Raw genomic sequence first — 24,109 nt, 5'->3', positions numbered from 1 at the left:
TTTGAATTCCGAAAAAAAAAGTTTTGAGAGGGAATCAAAAAAAAAAAAAAATTAAATAAAAGATTTTTTCCTCCCACCCAGAATTATTTCCACCACCATGCCCCTTTAGGGGCTCTGTAAAATCTAAAGTTGTATCTGTTGTAACATATATTATATTATTGTAATATTATATTACGTTATTATTATATATTTATTAATTATTATATTTATTGATATTTAAAAACATTTAAATATTATTGTAAATAAAAACTAAATAATTTATTATTTATTTCTTGTGATTTTGGAATCAAATATTAAGTAGATGTTTATTTTTTTAAGATAATATTGCATCATTCATTCACTGATTCATTGTAAAGGTGGTGTATTCTGTACCGTTTTGCTGCCCCTGCGGGATGGCACAGGAGGTGGAGGTGGCAGAGAGGTGACGGGGGCCGTGGCGGGGGCAGGTGGAGGTGGAGGCGGAGGCTGGGGCGCCCCCAGAGGGTCTCGTGCGATCAGCATCCTCACCTGGGTACCGCAGGCCTGCAGCACCTGCACCACCTGGTCACTGGCCAGACCTCGAGTAGACGTCTCACCGATACGCAGGATGTGGTCACCTGTTCTCAGCCTCCCGTCCTGGAAGTGGATGAGAGAAAGGAGTAAGTTGACGTTTACACGCGCATGAATAATGCAATCATTTCCAATAATCAGAGTAATGACTTAATCGCTTTTGTATGGTTGCATTCCATGCTTTTTCGGCCCCATAGAAATGTGATGGCAATTTGTTTGCATATGCTGCCGTTGTGTTCTACTCGCCGTTTCTGGATGAGGGTAAGGAACAGAGACTGGCGGCAGTGAGTTGTGTTTTCCCCAGAATGCAATGCTTTCTTCCCCACCAACGTTTCTATTCTGCATATTATTACAGGTGCTAATCCAGATGGGTTTGTCTGTAATACCCATTATTCCCAATAATTGTTACAAAATTATATATGTAGGAATATATATATATATATATATATGGAAATTTTAATATATTGTTGAACATTTAATGAAAATTTAATGTTTATATTTACATTTTAATTATATATTTTTTGTTACATTATACATGTATCGCAAATATTTGCATATATACATTTATTTCATTTAGTAAGACTTTATTTTAAGGTGTCCTTGTCACACGTACTTACTATTATAATAACAACAATTAATTATGCATAATAACGTACAAATAACCCTTAGCCAAACCCTAATCCTAACCCTAACCATATAGTAAGTACATGTCGTTACTAAATATTACTCAGTACTTAAATGTATATTTACACTGTAACAAGGACACCTTAAAATAGTGTAATCTTTCATTTTTATGTAATTTTTTAGATTGTTAAACATAGACGCAGTATATGTTTGTTTAAATTTGATCTTTTTTTGTGAAATTATACATGCATCTAAACATTTGTATATATAAAGTACATTTATTTTATGTCATTTGTTATATTGTTAAACATACACATAGTAAATGTTTATATTTAAATTTGATGTTTATTACTCAAATTTGTTAAAAATAATAAAAAAACGATATCTCTCTATTTAATATATATATATATATATATATATATTAGTGCTGTCAAATGATTAATCGCATCCAAAATAAAAGTTTTTGTTTACATATGTGCGAGTACTGTGTGTATATTTATTATGTATATATAAATACACACACGCAGTATATATTTTGAAAATATTTACATTTATTTACATGTATATTTATAGTCATATAATTTATATTATAAATAAATATATTTAATATATAAACAACAATATTATTTTTTCTTAAATATATACATAATAAGTATACACAGTACACACACATATTATGTAAACAAAAACTTTTATTTTGGATGTGATTAATCGTTTGACAGCACTAATACATATATATATATTAAATTAAAAAGAAAAATATATCATTTTATATTATTTTTGTTATTAATTGTGTTTTTTTGTTAATTGTATTTATTTTAATAATTGTATGTTAATATGACAAAAAAAATTTGGTACCAGCACAGATACAAACACATTTGACCTGTTAACAATTTCAGGCTGTATTATAAGTCATTTTTACCGGCCTCCAAAGTGTAATTTACCTCCCAAACACAGGCCTGAGCCAAATCTCACATTTACAACCTAATTTGTTCCCATCTTCCACAGGTGCAGGAGTCAAAAGTCTAACATCCACAATAACCGTGTCACTCTTACGTGGCCTTTCCTCACGGCCCTTTCCGGTCGGCTTGAGCTGGGAGACGTATTCTTCTTCTAGGACTCTGGCAGACGGGCCAAACGAACGGTGAGAGGAAGGGGAGGACTAAAGAGTGATTACACAAAGCGCAGAGAGAACAGCCGTCTTTGTGAAGCGCGAGACATGAAAGGCGTTTGATACATCAACTTGTGCAGGGAAAATCTCTGCAGCTTGTTCCTGCCACTGTGCCGGGGACAGCGGGGGTGCATTGAAGCCCACCGCAGCCATTAAAGGTTGAAATGGGAAACGCCAGGGATAACAAAGCCCTGATTTTGACAGCTTTTTTGGAGCATAAGATCCACTGATGTGTGAAATGCAAGCAATGTGCCTTTTGAACAAGAAGGGGTTTGTTGCCTGAGCTCTGGACACTGGGTGGGAGAGAAGAGGAGGGGTGTGTGTGTGTGTGTGTGTGTGCGGGGTCTAAACCAGGACAGGTTGTTTTCCAGTCTCTGTCCCTCCTGGCTAAGCACTGAAGAGAGTAAAGCTGACATCAGTAGATGTGTATTGAACAATCTTTTCAAATTCCCACATCAAATGCTTTCCAGTAGCGCTGAAGACACGGACCGAGTAAAGTCATCTAAATAGGATTACTGCAAATACACGCATACTGTAAGCCGTCCTACATTATAACTACAGTATAACTGTTCTCCTAATGCTGACATTTAGTTAAACATCTAAATGTCAACTTTATAGTTTTTGTATACTGTAAAAAAAACAATAAAACACTTTTTTTGGTTGTATAAAATTAATAAATGATATATAAATATATCTATACAATTCCAAATTTACAGAGCCCCTAAAGAGTCATGATGATGGTAAAAAATGAATTAATAGGAGAAAACAACAGTTTTCTAAGAGAATGCAACATTTTTGCGAGAGAACGCAAAGGTTTTTGGAGGAACAACGGTTTTGCGAGAGAACGCGGTTTCTCAGGGAAATGCAATAGTTTTGCGAGAGAACCCAAAAGCCGCCTTTCCACTATCGGGCCGAATGGTTCTCTTTGCTTAACCGTTTCATTCAACCGTTTTATTTTCCACGGTGGTGCTGATAACAGAACTCTTTGGAATGTAATACAAATGCGTCAGTCGTTGCCTTGGTAATGCAAGTTTAATGTAAACAGCGATATGGACGATGATCAGATATTTCTGTTTTTGGGACTCCTTTTTTTTATCTGATATTTACTTTGTTAAATGACAGAAAAAAGGACACAACTCTTGACGCGAAAAATAAAATAAACAGAATATCAAGAAGCACAAATGTTTCCTCCACAGACCAAACTTTCTTTTTTATATTGAACATAGCGTAGCTGTTTACTTGGCTGTTTGATCAAACAGCACGCTTCCGCTTAGCCAGCTATGGAGAAACTGGTAGCCAGGCAACAGAGTGGCGACGTCACACACACGCACTCTACCAACACGGCTCAGCATGGTTGTCTAACCATGCCGAGAATTCCGGGCAGAGAACGGTTTGTAATCGTGCCGTGCCATACCAGGCTCACGTGGAAATACAACTGGAACCGTACCTGACAGTTCTTAGAACCGATAGTGTAAAAGCGGCTAAAGTTTCTAAGGGGAATGCAAAAGTCTGGCGAGAGAAAGTATCTCAGGGAACATAATAGTTTTGTGAGAAACTGCAAATTTTCCCTGGGGAACGCATCATTTTTACAAGAGAGCACAAAATTTCTTTCTTTGGGAATGCAACAGCTTTGTGAGCAAACGCAACGTTTCTAGGGGAACGCAACAGTTTTTCGGGGAATGCAATAGCTTTGCGAGCAAACGCGACGTTTCTCAGGGAATGCAATAGTTTGGCGAGCAAACGCGACGTTTCTCAGGGAATGCAATAGTTTGGCGAGCAAACGCGACGTTTCTCAGGGAATGCAATAGTTTGGCGAGCAAACGCGACGTTTCTCAGGGAATGCAATAGTTTGGCGAGCAAACGCGACGTTTCTCAGGGAATGCAATAGTTTGGCGAGCAAACGCGACGTTTCTCAGGGAATGCAATAGTTTGGCGAGCAAACGCGACGTTTCTCAGGGAATGCAATAGTTTGGCGAGCAAACGCGACGTTTCTCAGGGAATGCAATAGTTTGGCGAGCAAACGCGACGTTTCTCAGGGAATGCAATAGTTTGGCGAGCAAACGCGACGTTTCTCAGGGAATGCAATAGTTTGGCGAGCAAACGCGACGTTTCTCAGGGAATGCAATAGTTTGGCGAGCAAACGCGACGTTTCTCAGGGAATGCAATAGTTTGGCGAGCAAACGCGACGTTTCTCAGGGAATGCAATAGTTTGGCGAGCAAACGCGACGTTTCTCAGGGAATGCAATAGTTTGGCGAGCAAACGCGACGTTTCTCAGGGAATGCAATAGTTTGGCGAGCAAACGCGACGTTTCTCAGGGAATGCAATAGTTTGGCGAGCAAACGCGACGTTTCTCAGGGAATGCAATAGTTTGGCGAGCAAACGCGACGTTTCTCAGGGAATGCAATAGTTTGGCGAGCAAACGCGACGTTTCTCAGGGAATGCAATAGTTTGGCGAGCAAACGCGACGTTTCTCAGGGAATGCAATAGTTTGGCGAGCAAACGCGACGTTTCTCAGGGAATGCAATAGTTTGGCGAGCAAACGCGACGTTTCTCAGGGAATGCAATAGTTTGGCGAGCAAACGCGACGTTTCTCAGGGAATGCAATAGTTTGGCGAGCAAACGCGACGTTTCTCAGGGAATGCAATAGTTTGGCGAGCAAACGCGACGTTTCTCAGGGAATGCAATAGTTTGGCGAGCAAACGCGACGTTTCTCAGGGAATGCAATAGTTTGGCGAGCAAACGCGACGTTTCTCAGGGAATGCAATAGTTTGGCGAGCAAACGCGACGTTTCTCAGGGAATGCAATAGTTTGGCGAGCAAACGCGACGTTTCTCAGGGAATGCAATAGTTTGGCGAGCAAACGCGACGTTTCTCAGGGAATGCAATAGTTTGGCGAGCAAACGCGACGTTTCTCAGGGAATGCAATAGTTTGGCGAGCAAACGCGACGTTTCTCAGGGAATGCAATAGTTTGGCGAGCAAACGCGACGTTTCTCAGGGAATGCAATAGTTTGGCGAGCAAACGCGACGTTTCTCAGGGAATGCAATAGTTTGGCGAGCAAACGCGACGTTTCTCAGGGAATGCAATAGTTTGGCGAGCAAACGCGACGTTTCTCAGGGAATGCAATAGTTTGGCGAGCAAACGCGACGTTTCTCAGGGAATGCAATAGTTTGGCGAGCAAACGCGACGTTTCTCAGGGAATGCAATAGTTTGGCGAGCAAACGCGACGTTTCTCAGGGAATGCAATAGTTTGGCGAGCAAACGCGACGTTTCTCAGGGAATGCAATAGTTTGGCGAGCAAACGCGACGTTTCTCAGGGAATGCAATAGTTTGGCGAGCAAACGCGACGTTTCTCAGGGAATGCAATAGTTTGGCGAGCAAACGCGACGTTTCTCAGGGAATGCAATAGTTTGGCGAGCAAACGCGACGTTTCTCAGGGAATGCAATAGTTTGGCGAGCAAACGCGACGTTTCTCAGGGAATGCAATAGTTTGGCGAGCAAACGCGACGTTTCTCAGGGAATGCAATAGTTTGGCGAGCAAACGCGACGTTTCTCAGGGAATGCAATAGTTTGGCGAGCAAACGCGACGTTTCTCAGGGAATGCAATAGTTTGGCGAGCAAACGCGACGTTTCTCAGGGAATGCAATAGTTTGGCGAGCAAACGCGACGTTTCTCAGGGAATGCAATAGTTTGGCGAGCAAACGCGACGTTTCTCAGGGAATGCAATAGTTTGGCGAGCAAACGCGACGTTTCTCAGGGAATGCAATAGTTTGGCGAGCAAACGCGACGTTTCTCAGGGAATGCAATAGTTTTGCGAGCAAGCGCAACGTTTCTCAGGGGAATTAAATTTTTTTGTGAGAAAACAGTTTCTTGGAAGAACAAAAGTTTTGCGAGCAAAAGCTTAGGGCCAAATTTACTAGACAGGGCTAATTTCTTGGGGAACGCAACATTTTTGTAAGAGAACGCAAAGTTTCTTGGAGGAACACAGTGGTTCTGTGAGAGACGCAGCTCCTAAGGGAAATGCTAAAGTTTTGCGAGAGAAGGCAACGTTTTTTGGAGGAATGCAAGAGTTTTGTAAGCTAACTAAGTTTGTCAGGGGAGTGCAATAGTTTTGCGAGCAAACGCAAAGGAATGCAACAGTTCTGCAAGTGAACGTTTAGGGCCAGATGTACTCAACCGGGCCAATTCCCTGGGGAATACAACAATTATGCAAGCTAACGCAAAATTTCTTGGAGGAACATAACAGTTTTACAAGCTAATGCAAAGTTTCTTGGAGGAACGTAACAGTTTTACAAGCTAATGCAAAGTTTCTTGGAGGAACGCAACAATTTTGCAAGCTAATGCAAAGTTTCTCAGGGGAACGCAACAATTTTGTGAGCGTACGCTTGGGGCCAGATTTACTAAACAATTCCCTGGGGAACGCAACATTTCTGCAAGAGAACAAAATGTTTCTTGGAGGAACGCAACAGGTAATTTGTGAATTAGGCTACCAAAGACTTATAGTCTAAATAAAATTTGTATTATGCTTGTTATAGAGCGTGTGACGTCACGTGCACTATAAAGAATGAGAATGAGACGTAACACCGTGTTGAGTTCTGGGAAACTGCTTTGTTTATCCTCCATACTTGTGGGATAGCGCTGCCTTTCCGCTACTGAGTTTAGGGCAGTATTTGATTGTTTGTCGTGATTGTGAAAAATGTCACCAGTGTATGTCATTCATGTTGCATCGAGAATTGCAATAGTAACTCAGATCATCGTTCTGAGAGAAAACTGGACAACGCAATATTTTTTTTGGCCTTTTCAATGTGTAAAAACACCAAGGGAAGGAGGCCGCGGAGAAGACACCGAATAGTAAATCTGTTAATGTCACTGATTAAACCCACTGTCTCTCACTCAATAAAAGAATCACATTGCTGTGTGTTTTTTAAAGGTTTTATTTTGTTGGTTTAACAGTTAACATTACCTTCTTTGTGAGCATGACTCTCACTAGGCTTGTGAATTAGCACAACTTGAACAGGGGACTTTCTAAAATGCTTAAAGTGACTTAATGTACCAAGACAAAAAAAGACAAAATTGTAAAGCATATACTATGTGCAGATAATGCATATAAGCTCAAAATGTGAACGCAATGCGTTTATTTACACGTTAAGCATTTTCCTCTCATATAAAGAACACGCTTAAAGGGGTCATATGATGGGATTTCAAGTTTTCCTTTCTCTTTGGAGTGTTACAAGCTGATTGTGCATAGATAAGATCCCTGAAGTTGCAAAGACTAAAGTCTCAAAACCAAAGAGATATTCTTTATCAAAGTTAAGACTCTGCCACGCCCCCCTAAAACGGCTCGTTCTAACACGCCCCCACATATCTACCTCACTATGTGGAAATATTTGCATAATGCCACCCAAATATGCACGCAAAGAAAGAAGGCGTGGTTTCAGTAACCGCAGTTAGTATTGAAGCAGCCATGTCAGGGAGACGCTGTGTGTTTCTAGGAGAAAGCAAAAGCACTTTATTTGGCCTTCTGAAAGTAGATGCATTTAGGAATCTTTAAGATTACTTACAACAGAACAGCAATGCATTTTATGGACGACCGTTTCGTGAACCTAGGAGAGGAGGTAATTCTGACTTTGCTATGACAATCTTGCGCTTCTGAATCAGCTACTGTTTTGTTATTAGTTTAAGTATTTGCTATTGACTGTTCAAATGCGGAGTTTTGCGCATGGTGTGTGTGTGTGCGTGCGAGCGAGAGAGAGAGAGAAAGAGAGGAAGAGGGAGAGAGGGAGAGAGAGAGAGAAAGAGAGAGAAAGAGAGGGAGAGCGCGAGAGAGCGAGACAGAGAGAGAGAGAGAGAGAAAGAGAGGGAGCGAGAGAGAGAGAGAGAAAGAGGGAGGGAGAGAGAGAAAGAGAGGGAGAGCGCGAGAGAAAGAGCGCGAGAGAGCGAGATAGAGAGAGAGAGAAAGCGCGAGAGAGAGAGAGCGTTTTGCCTCTGTAAATATGTCTAATCCCTTATTTTATTTTTATTTCTAGTTTATATACTTACATTAGTAATTAATTTTGCACTACATGCTTAATACTTTTTATATATTATTATTATTACAATTATTATTATTCTTTTTCTTTCTGTTAATACACATGTACTATTTGTAAGCAGTCCAGCTGCAATTGCTTTGGCAATACAAATGTATAATTTTTGTCATGCCAATAAAGCACTCTTGAATTGAAAGAGAGAGAGAGAGAGAGAGGTCAGAGATCGCAGATCGCACTGTGCACACAGAAACTTCTTGTCAGCTCTGCCCTGTGACCTATATTAATAAAACAGCCTGGATACTAGAACGCTCCATTATATTTCTCAGCCACAAGGTGTTATTGAAGTAACTAAGCATAGCTTCATTGTTTGTAGAGCGATATGCAGATGCAGGTAATTCACACACACAACTGTCATCTCTCTCTCTCGATTGATAATTAATTAATTAATTCAAATGCGAGAGAGAGAGAGAGAGAGAGAGAGAGAGGGGGGGTCACATCACAAACACATACCAGCTTCATCACTGTGTCTGTCACGCGACTCTGTTCCCCTTTCGGGCTCTGTCTTTACATTTATTTTGAAAGATGAAGCTCGCGATTATGGTAAGGGGCGTTACATTTCCAACGAGTGCTTGCGGTGTTCGGCCAATCACAATGCACTGGGTCAGCTGGCCAATCAGAGCAGACTGCGCTTGTCAGAAGGAGGGACTTTGTAGAAAATGAAGCGTTGAGAGAGGCGGGGCATAGAGGACCTACAATAATGTACAGTATTTTAAAAATAATGTGTTTTTTGAACATTAAAGCATGTCAACATATTCTGTTACACCAAATACACCAAATAATGATCTTTAAAAAAAGCATCATATGACCCCTTTAATGCACCGAGACAGTACACACATCTTACTAATAAAGCATAATGTGGCGAAAAACAGATGAGCCCAAAATATGAACTTTAAATATCACTGTCTTAATCCATAAGCGCTTCTATATTACAGTTTTCTAAAGAGAGGAAAATGATTTACGTTTAATGTTTAAACACGTTGCGTTGATATTCTGGCTCATCTGCATGTCTTTTAGCATCACTGTCTTAATACATTAAACCAGCATTTTAAAATGCTACAAAACTGTTCACAAGCTCCTAGGGATTTGATTTTGCTTGTCATTTGTTGAAATAAATATAAAAAGTATAGTGAGCTCGTGACTGTTCGCTGAATGTGACCCACAATCTGTGATTCTCCTCCGTGGCCATGGAAAAATTAATATTTATAATGACAACAATTATACTTTGTCATTTAAAAGTTTCCAACAAGGAAATGGATCGACTTCTGTCAGCTTGTTGAACACACTTTTATTTGGATAATCTACCATATGACGGCTGAAGCAGCAGCAAGCATCCAGCGGGCAACACTGTTTTCACGCTAATCAGGTAAACATTGTAAACCAAATGCTACAAAACCTAAGAAAAAAAAAATCTAATTATCATGCAGTGCGATAAAATATGAATGAATGAATGATTGTTTAACTTAAAGACAAAAACAAACGATAAGCAGTTATCCTTATCCACCTTTTTCTTCAACGCGGAAGTAAGCCTATGGGTGAGACTTCCGGTTAATTAGCCGCTAGAGGTAAATAACGAGAAGAATAACAACGTGCAGTAAACGGTAAAACTGTTTGCACTACAACCCAGTGTGCTCATAATTAAGATAATACATTAAAATAATATGATAAGACACTAGGGGTGGGAATCCCCAGAGGCCTCACGATATGATATTATCACAATACTTGTGTCACGATACAATATTATTGCGATTTTAAATATATTGCGATATTCTGCGATATATTGCAATGTATTGCCTTTTTCCAACTTCAAATTATGTCCCCAAAGGAAAACTTTGACAACATCGGTTTAAACTAAAAAGAAAAATTTCTCAGTTTGTTTATCTCACTTCAGTTTTATTGCTGCAGTGCAACATGGGATTGTCAAGCAGACAAACTGACCAACACTTTCATGAAAACCTGTCATAAATGTTGTATGCACCTGGCAAACTCAACTATTTGTATTACAGTCTAATCTAGTCCACCTTAATTAAATGTAAACAGGTATGCACTGCTGTGCTACTACAGGTGTTTTGAACAATACAACTTAAAATTGTACTAAAAAGTTGTGCAGACCCTTCAGCAATTGGGGCATTTGAAAGTAAATTACGGTTAAATTTAAATTAAATTAAATTAAACATGTAGTCTTACATCTAGGGATGCACCGAAATGAAAATTCTGGGCCGAAACAGAAACAGAAAATTCTGGATGCACTTGGCCCGAAAACCGAAACCGAAAATGCTTTGTAATGATTATTTATTATTTTATTAAATAATATAAAGTCATTTTGTAAGACTTTTTAAATTTAACTTGATTTTAATGATACTGAATTTAAAAAAATAAGCCAATAAAATGACCACACTTTTACTGAAAGTAACACAATAAAACGACAGAATTTATATTAATATTGGTAACACTTTACAATAAGGTTCATTAATTAACATTAGTTAATGAACTAAGAATGATTCAATAGTTCTTCAGCATTTATTAATCTTAGCTCATGTTAATTGCAACATTTACTAATGCATTATTAAAATCAACAGTTGTGCTTGTTAAGTTAACTTAATGCACTCTGAATTAACATGAACTAACAGTGAATAACTGTATTATAATCAACTAACATTAAGAAAGATGAATAAATACTGTAATAAATGTATTGTTCATTGTTCATTCATGATAGTCAATACATTAACCAACATTAACTAATATAACCTAACTAAAATGTGTTACCTTAATATTAAATATCAATATATTATTTTTATTCACTTCTATGTAGCAGAATCAGATATAATTATTTTTTTGACTAATTATCAAAATAATGTATAGTCCTACAAAGCTATTATTATCATCAGAGCATATGAGCAGAGCATAGCGTCACTGAAGGTAGCATCATTTTAGCAGCGTTGCCCAGTACAGCTGAACTAGCCTACACCATGTTACATACATGCGACTCGCACGCCATATACAGTGGGTACGGAAAGTATTCAGACCCCCTTCAATTTTTCACTCTTTGTTATATTGCAGCCATTTGCTAAAATCATTTAAGTTAATTTTTTTCCTCATTAATGTACACACAGCACCCCATATTGACAGAAAAACACAGAATTGTTGACATTTTTGCAGATTTATTAAAAAAGAAAAACTGAAATATCACATGGTCCTAAGTATTCAGACCCTTTGCTCAGTATTTAGTAGAAGCACCCTTTTGATCGAATACAGCCATGAGTCTTTTTGGGAAATATTGCAGCCATTTGCTAAAATTCATTTAAGTTAATTTTTTTCCTCATTAATGTACACACAGCACCCCATATTGACAGAAAAACACAGAATTGTTGACATTTTTGCAGATTTATTAAAAAATAAAAACTGAAATATCACATGGTCCTAAGTATAGAGAATGAGGAGTTACGTCACGATCTTTTCACTCCGCATTGCATTTCGGGAATGCGCCGCCATATTAGCAGGATACGCTATCCGTTCCCATGGTTACTTCTCATTCTCTATAAGGATAAGTGCTTATCTTTTGTTTTGTTTTTGCCTTTAAGTTAAACAACCATTCATTCTTCATTGTATCGTTTGCAGGGAAGAGAAGCTATTTTATCGCACTGCATGATATGCACTGCATTTCTCTCTTAGGTTTGGTAGAATTTTGTTTAACGTTACAGTGTTTACCCGATTAGCGGGAAAACAGTGTCGCCCACTGCTGCTTCAGCCGCCAAGGCTCTTCTCCCCCGATAGCTCAGTTTGGCCGGACAGCCAGCTCTAGGAAGGGTTCTGGTCGTCCCAAACGTCTTCCATTTAAAGATCTTATATAGACAGGTGTGTGGCTTTGCAAGTCCAATCAGTATAATCAAACACAGCTGGACTCATATGAAGGTGTAGAACCATCTCAAGGATAATCAGAAGAAATGGACAGCACCTGAGTTAAATATATGAGTGTCACAGCAAAGGGTCTGAATACTTAGGACCATGTGATATTTCAGTTTTTCTTTTTTAATAAATCTGCAAAAATGTCAACAATTCTGTGTTTTTCTGTCAATATGGGGTGCTGTGTGTACATTAATGAGGAAAAAAATTAACTTAAATGATTTTAGCAAATGGCTGCAATATAACAAAGAGTGAAAAATTTAAGGGGGTCTGAATACTTTCCGTACCCACTGTATATTATTATATGTAGCCTATATTTTCGGTGCATCCCTACTTACAGGGTGCGAACTACGGGGGAGCTAGGGGGAGCTCAGCTCCCCTTAATAAGATATGGGCTCCCCTGAAAACGTGATTTGTGAAATTTTGGGGGGTCTCAAAAAATATTGACAATGTGTTATTTTGACGTGCAATTTCAGTTTTGTGTAATGTGATCATCGTAGATTATTATGTGTAAAATTGCAAAAATATCATTAATTCATGCATGACGGCGATTTAAACCTAATTCACTTCAATAAAGATAACTATACATGCTATTCTTGTCATGAGCATCAAGGTGTGAGGGTGCTGCGGTGCAAATTCCACTCATGTTTAGTACATGTTAACTCAAAGATTCGTAGAAAAAATATAAACGTTGGACTCTGTGGTCGATTCTGTGTTAAGGTAAGCAGTGATTGTAAGCCTCCTTTTGGGGGACCCCCCCCCCCCCCCGTTATAAAAAGACAAAACAAGTGGGCTCCCCCAAAGTCCACGGTATAGTTCGAACACTGCCTACTTACATCCCCTCCTTATTTACAAATCTGAAGTAAGTCCATATACATCCAATTTAAACGCGGAAGGGGCTTTCCTGATAACTTTCCGCGATGCCGCCCTCTTTATTTTACTAACTTACTGCATGCTGAAGGTGACCCATCTGACCTCACCAGAAAAAAACTCAACACCACCATCTAGTGGATTGTACAGAAATGTATTTTATTACCGGTATTCTACCAAATAGTATAATAAAAGATCGATACTTGGCATCCGTGTATCGATACAGTATTGCCACGGAAAATATCGCGATACTATGCTGTATCGATTTTTTCCCACACCCCTATAAGACACACCAACTTTCAAAATCAAGCAGCAAAACAAACTGTTTTGTTCAGCTAAAAATAGCTGGACGGAGTGGACGCAGATGGGACCGGAAGCCAGACCCATAGAATTTACAAATGGCCGCGCCCATTTTTACGACAAGAAAAAGGTGGATAGAGAATGAGAAGTAACCATGGGAACGGATGTATCCTGCTAATATGGCGGCGCCTTCCCGAAATGCAATGCGGAGTGAAAAGATTGTGACGTAACTCCATTCTCTATTGCGGTGGCAGTAGACAACCGCTTGACGTGGTTGTCACGGCGACCGTCACAGCCCTAAAGCCAACGCAAAGTTTCTTGGAGAAACGCAATAGTTTTGCAAGTAAAAGCAAAGTTTCTCAGGGGAACGCAAGAATTTTGCGAACGAGGAAGAATGATTCATTCATGCATCAGACATTGCGATTCTAGAAAAGAACATTCTAAACTGCACTGGCTGTAACACTGCTTAACTCGACATAATGGTTCAGAAATTACCCATAATTCTTAGCAAAATGCGTTGAGGAACCGTGTAGGAGATGTAAACACAAACCTTATCTGCCACGCTGCCTGGCACCACAGTCCTGACCACCATTCCTGTTGCCTTGCCTCCGACAATCCCAAATCCCAGGCCGGATCCATCATTCACCAGCTCAATCTCATCCACGTGTCCCCACTGATCCTGCAAAAGACACACACAGGAGACAGTTTTCAATCTCTTGTCTTGTCTTATACATTAGAGGTCAGTGGGCATTGGTCATAATTTACTTTGAGCCACAAAACTGTCTACTTAAAGAATAAGCAGTGATTGTAAGCCTCCTTTTGGGGGACCCCCCCCCCCCCCCGTTATAAAAAGACAAAACAAGTGGGCTCCCCCAAAGTCCACGGTATAGTTCGAACACTGCCTACTTACATCCCCTCCTTATTTACAAATCTGAAGTAAGTCCATATACATCCAATTTAAACGCGGAAGGGGCTTTCCTGATAACTTTCCGCGATGCCGCCCTCTTTATTTTACTAACTTACTGCATGCTGAAGGTGACCCATCTGACCTCACCAGAAAAAAACTCAACACCACCATCTAGTGGATTGTACAGAAATGTATTTTATTACCGGTATTCTACCAAATAGTATAATAAAAGATCGATACTTGGCATCCGTGTATCGATACAGTATTGCCACGGAAAATATCGCGATACTATGCTGTATCGATTTTTTCCCACACCCCTATAAGACACACCAACTTTCAAAATCAAGCAGCAAAACAAACTGTTTTGTTCAGCTAAAAATAGCTGGACGGAGTGGACGCAGATGGGACCGGAAGCCAGACCCATAGAATTTACAAATGGCCGCGCCCATTTTTACGACAAGAAAAAGGTGGATAGAGAATGAGAAGTAACCATGGGAACGGATGTATCCTGCTAATATGGCGGCGCCTTCCCGAAATGCAATGCGGAGTGAAAAGATTGTGACGTAACTCCATTCTCTATTGCGGTGGCAGTAGACAACCGCTTGACGTGGTTGTCACGGCGACCGTCACAGCCCTAAAGCCAACGCAAAGTTTCTTGGAGAAACGCAATAGTTTTGCAAGTAAAAGCAAAGTTTCTCAGGGGAACGCAAGAATTTTGCGAACGAGGAAGAATGATTCATTCATGCATCAGACATTGCGATTCTAGAAAAGAACATTCTAAACTGCACTGGCTGTAACACTGCTTAACTCGACATAATGGTTCAGAAATTACCCATAATTCTTAGCAAAATGCGTTGAGGAACCGTGTAGGAGATGTAAACACAAACCTTATCTGCCACGCTGCCTGGCACCACAGTCCTGACCACCATTCCTGTTGCCTTGCCTCCGACAATCCCAAATCCCAGGCCGGATCCATCATTCACCAGCTCAATCTCATCCACGTGTCCCCACTGATCCTGCAAAAGACACACACAGGAGACAGTTTTCAATCTCTTGTCTTGTCTTATACATTAGAGGTCAGTGGGCATTGGTCATAATTTACTTTGAGCCACAAAACTGTCTACTTAAAGAATAAAGATCCATTCAATCACCTTTGATTGTCTAAATAGGGAGCAATTGACGACCCAAGACCTATGACTACATCCTGCGACAGAGTCGTAATAGGTTACGAAATGCTAATGATCATGTTAACGGTGTGATCCCGCAGTGGCTGATCAATGTCAGGGTCAGGAAAGCCCACGAGAGTCTTTGTGATCTCCCGTCATTGGCGCTCCTAATCACCCAAGTCTCCTTGGGCTCATATAAATGACCTGCAATCAGTACATTTATGTTCTCTTATTACCAGGCTGTTATCTGCCGGGTGACTACTTCTGCAATTTTCTCACTATCTAATGAAACCCCTCCTCTGCCGTTCACCCCATCGCTCTTTCGAAACAAAGCTTTACACTAGCGCTCACCCTGCTGTGAGGAGAAAAGAACCATTTCGAAGATAAGAAGTCTCTTTCTAAGTCCCCAAAGAAAAATTCAAGTACTTTTTGAGACTTGCTTACCCGGGTTCGAAATTCACCACTGTCATGATTCATCAGTGTACATTAGATCAGGGATAAAATTCTTCAATCTTACGCAATTTGTATGATGTTGCATAATGGATGCATATGGATGTGGTTAGGATTGGGTTTTGTAATAAAAAAAAAGGGGGGGGGAGGGGCACAAAACTAAAACGAAAAACAAAACATACAAAACCTAAAAATAAATTAATAAACAAAATAACAAAAAGACAAAAAACGAAAAATAAAATGATAAAAAACAAAAACAAACAAAAACACAAGACAAAACAAATAAATAAATAAAATAAAACCAAATAAAATGAAAAAAACTAAACTAGAATGCAAATATAAACAAAATAAAACCTCAAAATAAAAATAAAATAAACATAAAAAGCAACAATAGACAAAACAAAACTACAAATAAAATGCAAAAAAGTAATAAAAAATAAATGCAAAACAACCCACACAAAAAAACAGAACAAAAAGAAACAAGACAACAACAAACTTAAAAACACTAAAACAAAATTAAACTAAAATAACTAAACATACAAAAACTAAAAGTAAAACAAAATGAAATGAAAACAAGACAAAACAAAAAAGAAAATGCAAAAAAACTAACTAAAAACAAAGACAACACAATACAAAAAAACAAAAAACAAAAAAAAAAGTAAAACAAAAACATTTAAATAATTATGCTTCCGCAAAAAGACTAAAAGTTTTGAAAAAAAATGTCATTTTTGAGTTTGCTATTCCTTTGAACATGCCTGGCAATCCTATCATAAATCTGTAACAAAACTACAAATAAAATGCAAAAAAGTAATAAAAAATAAATGCAAAACAACCCACACAAAAAAACAGAACAAAAAGAAACAAGACAACAACAAACTTAAAAACACTAAAACAAAATTAAACTAAAATAACTAAACATACAAAAACTAAAAGTAAAACAAAATGAAATGAAAACAAGACAAAACAAAAAAGAAAATGCAAAAAAACTAAAACTAAAAACAAAGACAACACAATACAAAAAACAAAAAACTAAAAAAAAAGTAAAACAAAAACATTTAAATAATTATGCTTCCGCAAAAAGACTAAAAGTTTTGAAAAAAAATGTCATTTTTGAGTTTGCTATTCCTTTGAACATGCCTGGCAATCCTATCATAAATCTGTTAGAGGATTCAAACACAGCAAACACTGATGACCCAAACCCAACAAATACAGCTATATTTCTTTCCACAAACAGCCGTATTTCCTTCAGGCCGCAGCTTACATAAACATATATACATTAGCGATGGTTAATGAGAATGCCATTGTGGGAGGCAGAAAACATCTCCGTTGGGAAAAGGCTTGGATGTTATTCCTCCAGGAGTGGGAATCCCGGAGCAGTGCACCACAAGTCTTGCCTACATGAAACTTTCCAACGGAGTATAATTAGGATTCAAGATATTTTCAAGGGCTTCAGAGGTCTGGGTCTACAGAGAGATAGAAGGGCAGGGGAAGTGAGGAAAAATATACCTCAGCTACATTTGCTCTTGCTCTCCTCCATTTAAGGAATGGAGCTGTGATCCCATGGGGTCCTAACAATCTTAAATAGATAAATATTTTCTCAGCTTTAAACGATAAGAGAATAGATTGAAATGGAAGGGAAGGTGGGGGTCTGTTTGAATATGGGGTTAGCAAGAGGACATAATACATGCTTGCGAAGCGACGTCTTTATTGCTAAGCTTTTAAGCCGACATATGATGATTGACATTAGTAATTCCCAAGTCTCAGATTGACAGGTATTTAAACGTAATAAGGAAACAATGTGTTTGGAGTTTTAAGTAAAAAGGGCTTAAATTTTACATGATCAACAAGGGTGAATCTCAGGAAAACATGTCCAGGGGCCCGTTCTTCGTACGTCGCTTATTACATCCGAGATGAAATGTCACATCCAAGATGGTATCATTGTGCTAATCAGGATCTGGCTAATTCGGTTCTTCAAACGCACCTGTTGTTGACGATTCGTATAGTTGGATTGAGTTATCTGATATAATTGCGTATTCATGGGTTGGTTTAAAAGGGGCTATGTATCGATACTCGAAACCACGATCAGCAATGCAGTGATTGGCTGGCGGCAAGACAGCAACGTAATTATTAAAAAAGACACCTGATGAAAAACTTGACCACTTTCTGGACTTGTATAAGGAAACAGCCAAGCGAACAAAACTACATAAATGTGATAAATGAAATTTGCACTGTTTTTATTTTATTTTAATTCTTTACATGATTCCCAATTAGGCTATTTATATTCACGATTTCTAATATTTGTACAGGCTTTACATTTTTATTTCAATGTAGTAATTAGCAATTCAATTTGATATTTTAACAGATTTGTTACGTGACAGCATTATTTAAAGTTTCTTAAGGGTCAAGATCATGTTATCTGCACCTCCCCCAAGCCACTCCCATAATAGCTGTCATCACTCAAATTAATGCACGACTCTACATTATCTGTATAGCATGTGTGTAAGACTCGAATACAATTATCAAGTAATAATTTTATGATGAATAAATCTTTCAGTGAGTAAAACTGACTGTGTCTATAATATTAAAAACTACACAACATTCTTATTTTATCTTTAAATTAATTTTTAAATGATTATTATTTTAAATCATTGTCCCTGGATTAGTGAGCGGTCTCACCTGTCTGCGACACTCCCTTGTTGCACCTGTCTGACGAACACACCGTGACTGCCGACCCCCTCTGGTCTCAGGCCGACCACACTGAAACCCAGACCTCCAGACAACGGCTTCTGCAGGCTGACGAGCTCTGTCTTTCTTCCCTGAGTTAAAAAATCCAGTGAAGATGCATCATTCATCCTAACTGTATAAACAACGCAAGCTGAACCAAAACATAGTAGAAATTATGTTCAATATTTGGCACGTTAAATAAAACAATGTTTATCCAAAGAAAAATGACATAAAATACATCCCACCTTTTCCACTGCATGTATCCATCTCTGAAGCTGCTCAGAAGATGCGTTAGTTGAAGCTGTACCGTTGGACACCACGGATCCCAGGCTGCTGGACGGACGACTCGCACTGACGATCAGCTGACCCTTCCTGGAGAAACCGAACTCGGTGCATGTGTCCGGGGGCAAACTGTTTAACTAAGAAGTAGAGAGGACAAAGTCAATTCTAAAGCTATACAGAACATAAAATATAATACTAATAATGGTCATTATTATTACTACAACTATAAGTGTGATTGATTAATAATAATAATAACTGAATGGATGTGTTAGACCAAATACTTAATTGTTTCATATTCATTATTTAGACCAGGGGTCACCAGACTCCGTCCTGGAGGGCCAATGTCCTGCTGAGTTTAGTTCCAACCCTAATTAACACACCTGAACCAGCTAATCAAGGTCTTACTTGGTATACTTGTAACTTCTAGGCAGGTGTGTTGAGGCAAATTGAAGCTAAACTCTGCAGGCCCTCCAGAATCAAGTTTGGTGACTCCTGATTTAGACAAACACGAATTGTGCCTATTTGTGAATTAGTTTGATCTATAGGCCTAATAACACTACAAATATAACAAAAACAACAACAATAATGCCTATTTATAAATTACTTTGAAATGCATTTGAATAATAATAATAATAATAATAATAATAATGTAATGCATGAGTTGGGTACTTAAATGTTTCAAATCTGTTTAGACAAATAAATTGTTTAAAAAATAATAATTATAACAAATTACAAATTTGTTAGAAGTACATTTTATTAATAATAATAACAATTGAATGCATGTGTTGGATATTTAAATGTTTCAAATGTGTTATTTAGAAAAATACAAATTGTTTAAAAATGTTATTTAAATGTTATAAAAATTATTATAATAATAAATATTATTATACCAATAACAACAAAAGCAACAATGATAATGCCTAGTTATGAATTTGTTTGAATTACATTTTAATAATAATAATAATAATAATAACTAAATGCACGAGTTGGATACTTAAATGTTTCAAATATGTTATTTAGACAAATTTAAATAGTTTAAAATTATTTTATAATAAATTACAAATTTGGTATAAATTATTATAATAAATTTATAATATAATTAAAAATAAAGACTATTATTATTACTATTATTATAACAATAACAACACAAACAACAACAATAACGCTTATTTACAAATTTGTTTGAAAAATGTTTTAATAATAATAATTATTATTATCATTATTTTTGTTATTAGATTGAGTTGGACTAAATGCTTCAATGTTTCTAATTAATTATATAGACATATTAATTGTGCCTATTCACAAATTTGTTTCACAATAAGCTCTTTAACTATGTAGTGGAGAGGTCCTGATAGTTATAAAAAATACATAAATGAATACATACACAAATACATAAATAAAGCCTTTGAATCAAGCATTATCTTTCAAATAGCTTGTCCAAATAATTACCACATATTGCTGAGATACTTGAATGTTTAAATGCTTCAATGTTTCTAATTAATTATATAGACATATTAATTGTGCCTATTCACAAATTTGTTTCACAATAAGCTCTTTAACTATGTAGTGGAGAGGTCCTGATAGTTATAAAAAATACAAATGAATACATACACAGATACATAAATAAATCCTTTGAATCAAGTATTATCGTTCAAATAGCTTGTCCAAATAATTACCACATATTGCTGAGATACTTGAATGTTTAAGTTAGTTATGCAGACAAATATAAATTGTGCCCATTTGCGAATTTGTATTAAAAAACCTGACCATTGTAAGTATACAAATAAACTGTTTATCAACCCTTAACTCATTCAGCTTGTACAAATAATTTGGGATAAACCATGTGCTGTAAATCTAAAAGATAAAACAGCCCACAGAGGAACAGCCATGTCCTACAGGCAGAGGAAAGGAAGGGAAAAAATAAAAGGGAAAAAAAAATCAATACATTCCCCTGCAGTATTTGCTAGTCCCCAGCAGGTAATGTATTAATGACCTTTAGACTCTTACTGTGGGAACTTATCAGTCTTGTGCTTATTTAGTCTGGGGCTGACAGAGCAGGTTCCAGCCTATTTCATCGATACATCTCCGACAAGGCAGTTACTCAAACTCAGACAGTAGATATTAAGGCTTGATAGAAACTCCGGCTGTTGCCCGCCTCGACATACTTGATAGGTTTTTCACCTGATGCATTCATAGGCGCACGTCTGACCTTCCCAGCACTTAGAATATGAAGGCGAGCTTCCGTTATTGCCATTATCTTAATTTGGTGTGCGGATTGTTTATTGTAAAGAGGTTTCTTGTGTCAATAAAAACTCAGACTGAATACAAATAGGGATGAGGGTCTTTCAGCATCGCGAGTGTGTGGATAAGAAATACATGCTCACTGGCCTGCAAACTGGGATGGGATGCAAACAAACAAGTTAATTTTTTTAAAGTTATTTGGGTTTAAATAAATGACGTGATTTCTATGCTGATCTGGCATTATGAATACACATTAACATACTGCGCTTTATCTGACCTTGGAGATTCTTTACCATTTTAATGCATTGAAACATAAATAGTGGATTTAACTTTCAACAAAATTCTACCATTATATGATCATTAGTTAATTAAAAAGGCTAGTAGTGAAATAACGTATGTATATTATACATTTGTTTTTGTGTACAGTTGTAGTAACAACTACCCAGAACACCCTAGCAACAACTCAGGACTCTTCTGAAACCACAAAATACCCTAGCAATATGGCGTCAAGTATTTCCAATGCAAAAATCACTTTTTGTCTTCAGAAAAATTTAATCATCTAGTTTGATTTACAATAATTAATTCAAATAGTTAGAAATATCTTGATACTTTGATTTTCATTTTCATATTTGAACATACTAGAATTACTGGTCTGTTAAGTATTATATTAATTAATATAAAAGGCTACTGTAAAGGGTTGCTGAGGCTTTCATATTTGTATAGGCATTCATGGAATAATTTTTTTTCCATTTACTCATATATATATATATATATATATATATATTTTTTTTTTAAATATATTCAATTACTACATGTTATAAGAGATGAACCAAACCAACCAGGCCTGAAATTAATTACATTACAAAATCATTTTGACGGAAAATTATTATTAAATTTTTTTTAAAGATTTGGGGGGGGGAATAAATTGATTACAAAAGTTAAACTAAAAGAAAAAAAGTCTAAGAAAAAGAAAAAAGAAAAAGTATTTATAAACTGATTTAAGCAAAATATATATATATATATATTTTTTTTTTTTAATTTGAAAAAAATGGACAAATGGAAAAATTGGAGAATTTTTTTTTTTAAAGAAAATTAGAAAAAATAATTTTTTGTTTGTTTTTAAAGGTTCAAGGCTGTTTTTTATGATGGAATAAACTACTCATCTCATGAAGCATTGCATATGATACTGAAAAAAAAACTATCACGGTTGCCATTAAAAAATATAAAAGGGATAGTTCACCCAAAAATGAAAATTCTGTCATTAATAACTCACCCTCATGTCATTCCAAACCCTTAAGACCTTTGCTTATCTTTGGAACACAAATTAAGATATTTTTGATGAAATCTGAGAGCTCTCTGACCCTTCATGGACAGCAAGGTAATTATCACGATCAACACACAGAAACCTAGCAAGGACATCCGTAAAATAGTCCATGTGACATCAGGGGTTCAACCGTAATTTTACGAAGCTACGAGAATCATTTTTGTGTGTAAAGAAAACAATAATAACAATTTATTCAGCAGTTCTTCTCCCCGAGTTACCGTGTTCCACCATTTCGGATAGTATTCCCGAATGTAATCACCATAATCAGCATTGTTTACGTTCAGAAGACAGTGCGCGCATGCTGAACGTAAACAAAGCTGATTACGTTGATTGATGTTGGTACTCTCCAAAATGGCGGAAGACGGTAACTCGGGGAGAAGAACTGCTGAATAAATTATGTTATTATTGTTTTCTTTACGCACAAAAAGTATTCTCGTAGCTTCGTAAAATTACGGTTGAACCCCTGATGTCACATGGACTATTTTACGGATGTCCTTGCTACGTTTCTGTGCGTTGATTTCTGTGGTAATATCATTGCTGTTTATGGAGGATTAGAGAGCTCTCATATTCCATAAAAAATATTTTAATTTTTGTTCCGAAGATGAACAAAGGTCTTACGGGTTTGGAACGATACCATTTTTGGGTAAACTAACCCTTTGAGCAGCAGAACTTTTTTTTAACATTGATAGTAATAAGAAATGTTTCTTGAGCAGCTAATCAGCATATTAAATTGATTTCTGAAGGATCATGTGACACTAGGGCTGGGTGAAAATTCGATAACGATAATTATCGCGATATAATTTCCCTCGATAAAACGATATGAAGAGTTCGATAAATTTTCGATATAATGTTTATGCGCCAAAAGCGGAACGAAACAGCATGACTCATTTGAATCGCGCCACTCGGACCGTTTATTCGCTATTTACTTGTAGCATGTATTTGTGATTAAGCTATAGCATGTGTGCATTTATACTGAATGTTTTTAGACTACTGTTTTTCATGCAAATATGCTACCTAAAAACCATATAGTTATATTTTTACCTTGGTATTGAGGTGCTATATGTGTGGTTTTAACTGTGTTTATCATGATTTAAATGTATGCTACTATGGGAGACCAATTCTTAATTTAAAAAATAAATAAATAAAAACTTGGTCAGAATAAATTTAACCATATAAAACTGAGGTTGCTACAATTTTTACTGATTTTGATAATGAACAAAAATGTACCTCTGCATCCTAACTCAAGCTACCATAAAATGTGCATTTCTAAGAGACAAAAAGTGATTATTATTATTAATATTATCAGGCAACCCAAACCTGTTTCTTGATTTGAAACAATATCATTCATTAGAACATGCAGAAACTAAGAAATACATTTTTCTATTTAGATATTTATTTTGTTAAGGAAAATTAAGGGTCTGGTTTCTACAATTTTCACTATATCTATATACAGTATATATATATATATATCTCTTATAAGTATATATATATATATATATATATATATATATATATA

The 24,109-nt window shown here is 36.9% G+C and overlaps 1 protein-coding gene across 1 annotated transcript in view; it reads right to left on the bottom strand.

Annotated features, from left to right (window-relative positions):
• LOC107592729 (PATJ crumbs cell polarity complex component) overlaps positions 1-24,109 on the bottom strand; it is a 138,128-nt gene that overhangs the window by 110,845 nt on the left and 3,174 nt on the right. The window contains exons 5-9 of the mRNA XM_016282281.1: positions 18,992-19,165; positions 18,699-18,838; positions 15,924-15,927; positions 15,294-15,422; positions 373-615 (exon numbers count right to left, since the gene is read on the bottom strand). Of these exons, the coding sequence (XP_016137767.1) occupies positions 373-615; positions 15,294-15,422; positions 15,924-15,927; positions 18,699-18,838; positions 18,992-19,165 (690 nt within the window). The remainder of the gene's footprint in view (positions 1-372; positions 616-15,293; positions 15,423-15,923; positions 15,928-18,698; positions 18,839-18,991; positions 19,166-24,109) is intronic.

Source organism: Sinocyclocheilus grahami, unplaced genomic scaffold, assembly GCF_001515645.1.
Source record: "Sinocyclocheilus grahami isolate Dianchi unplaced genomic scaffold, SAMN03320097.WGS_v1.1 scaffold157.1, whole genome shotgun sequence".
In the NCBI taxonomy this organism is placed as follows: domain Eukaryota; kingdom Metazoa; phylum Chordata; class Actinopteri; order Cypriniformes; family Cyprinidae; genus Sinocyclocheilus; species Sinocyclocheilus grahami.
This window is presented reverse-complemented; position numbering and strand designations above follow the sequence as displayed.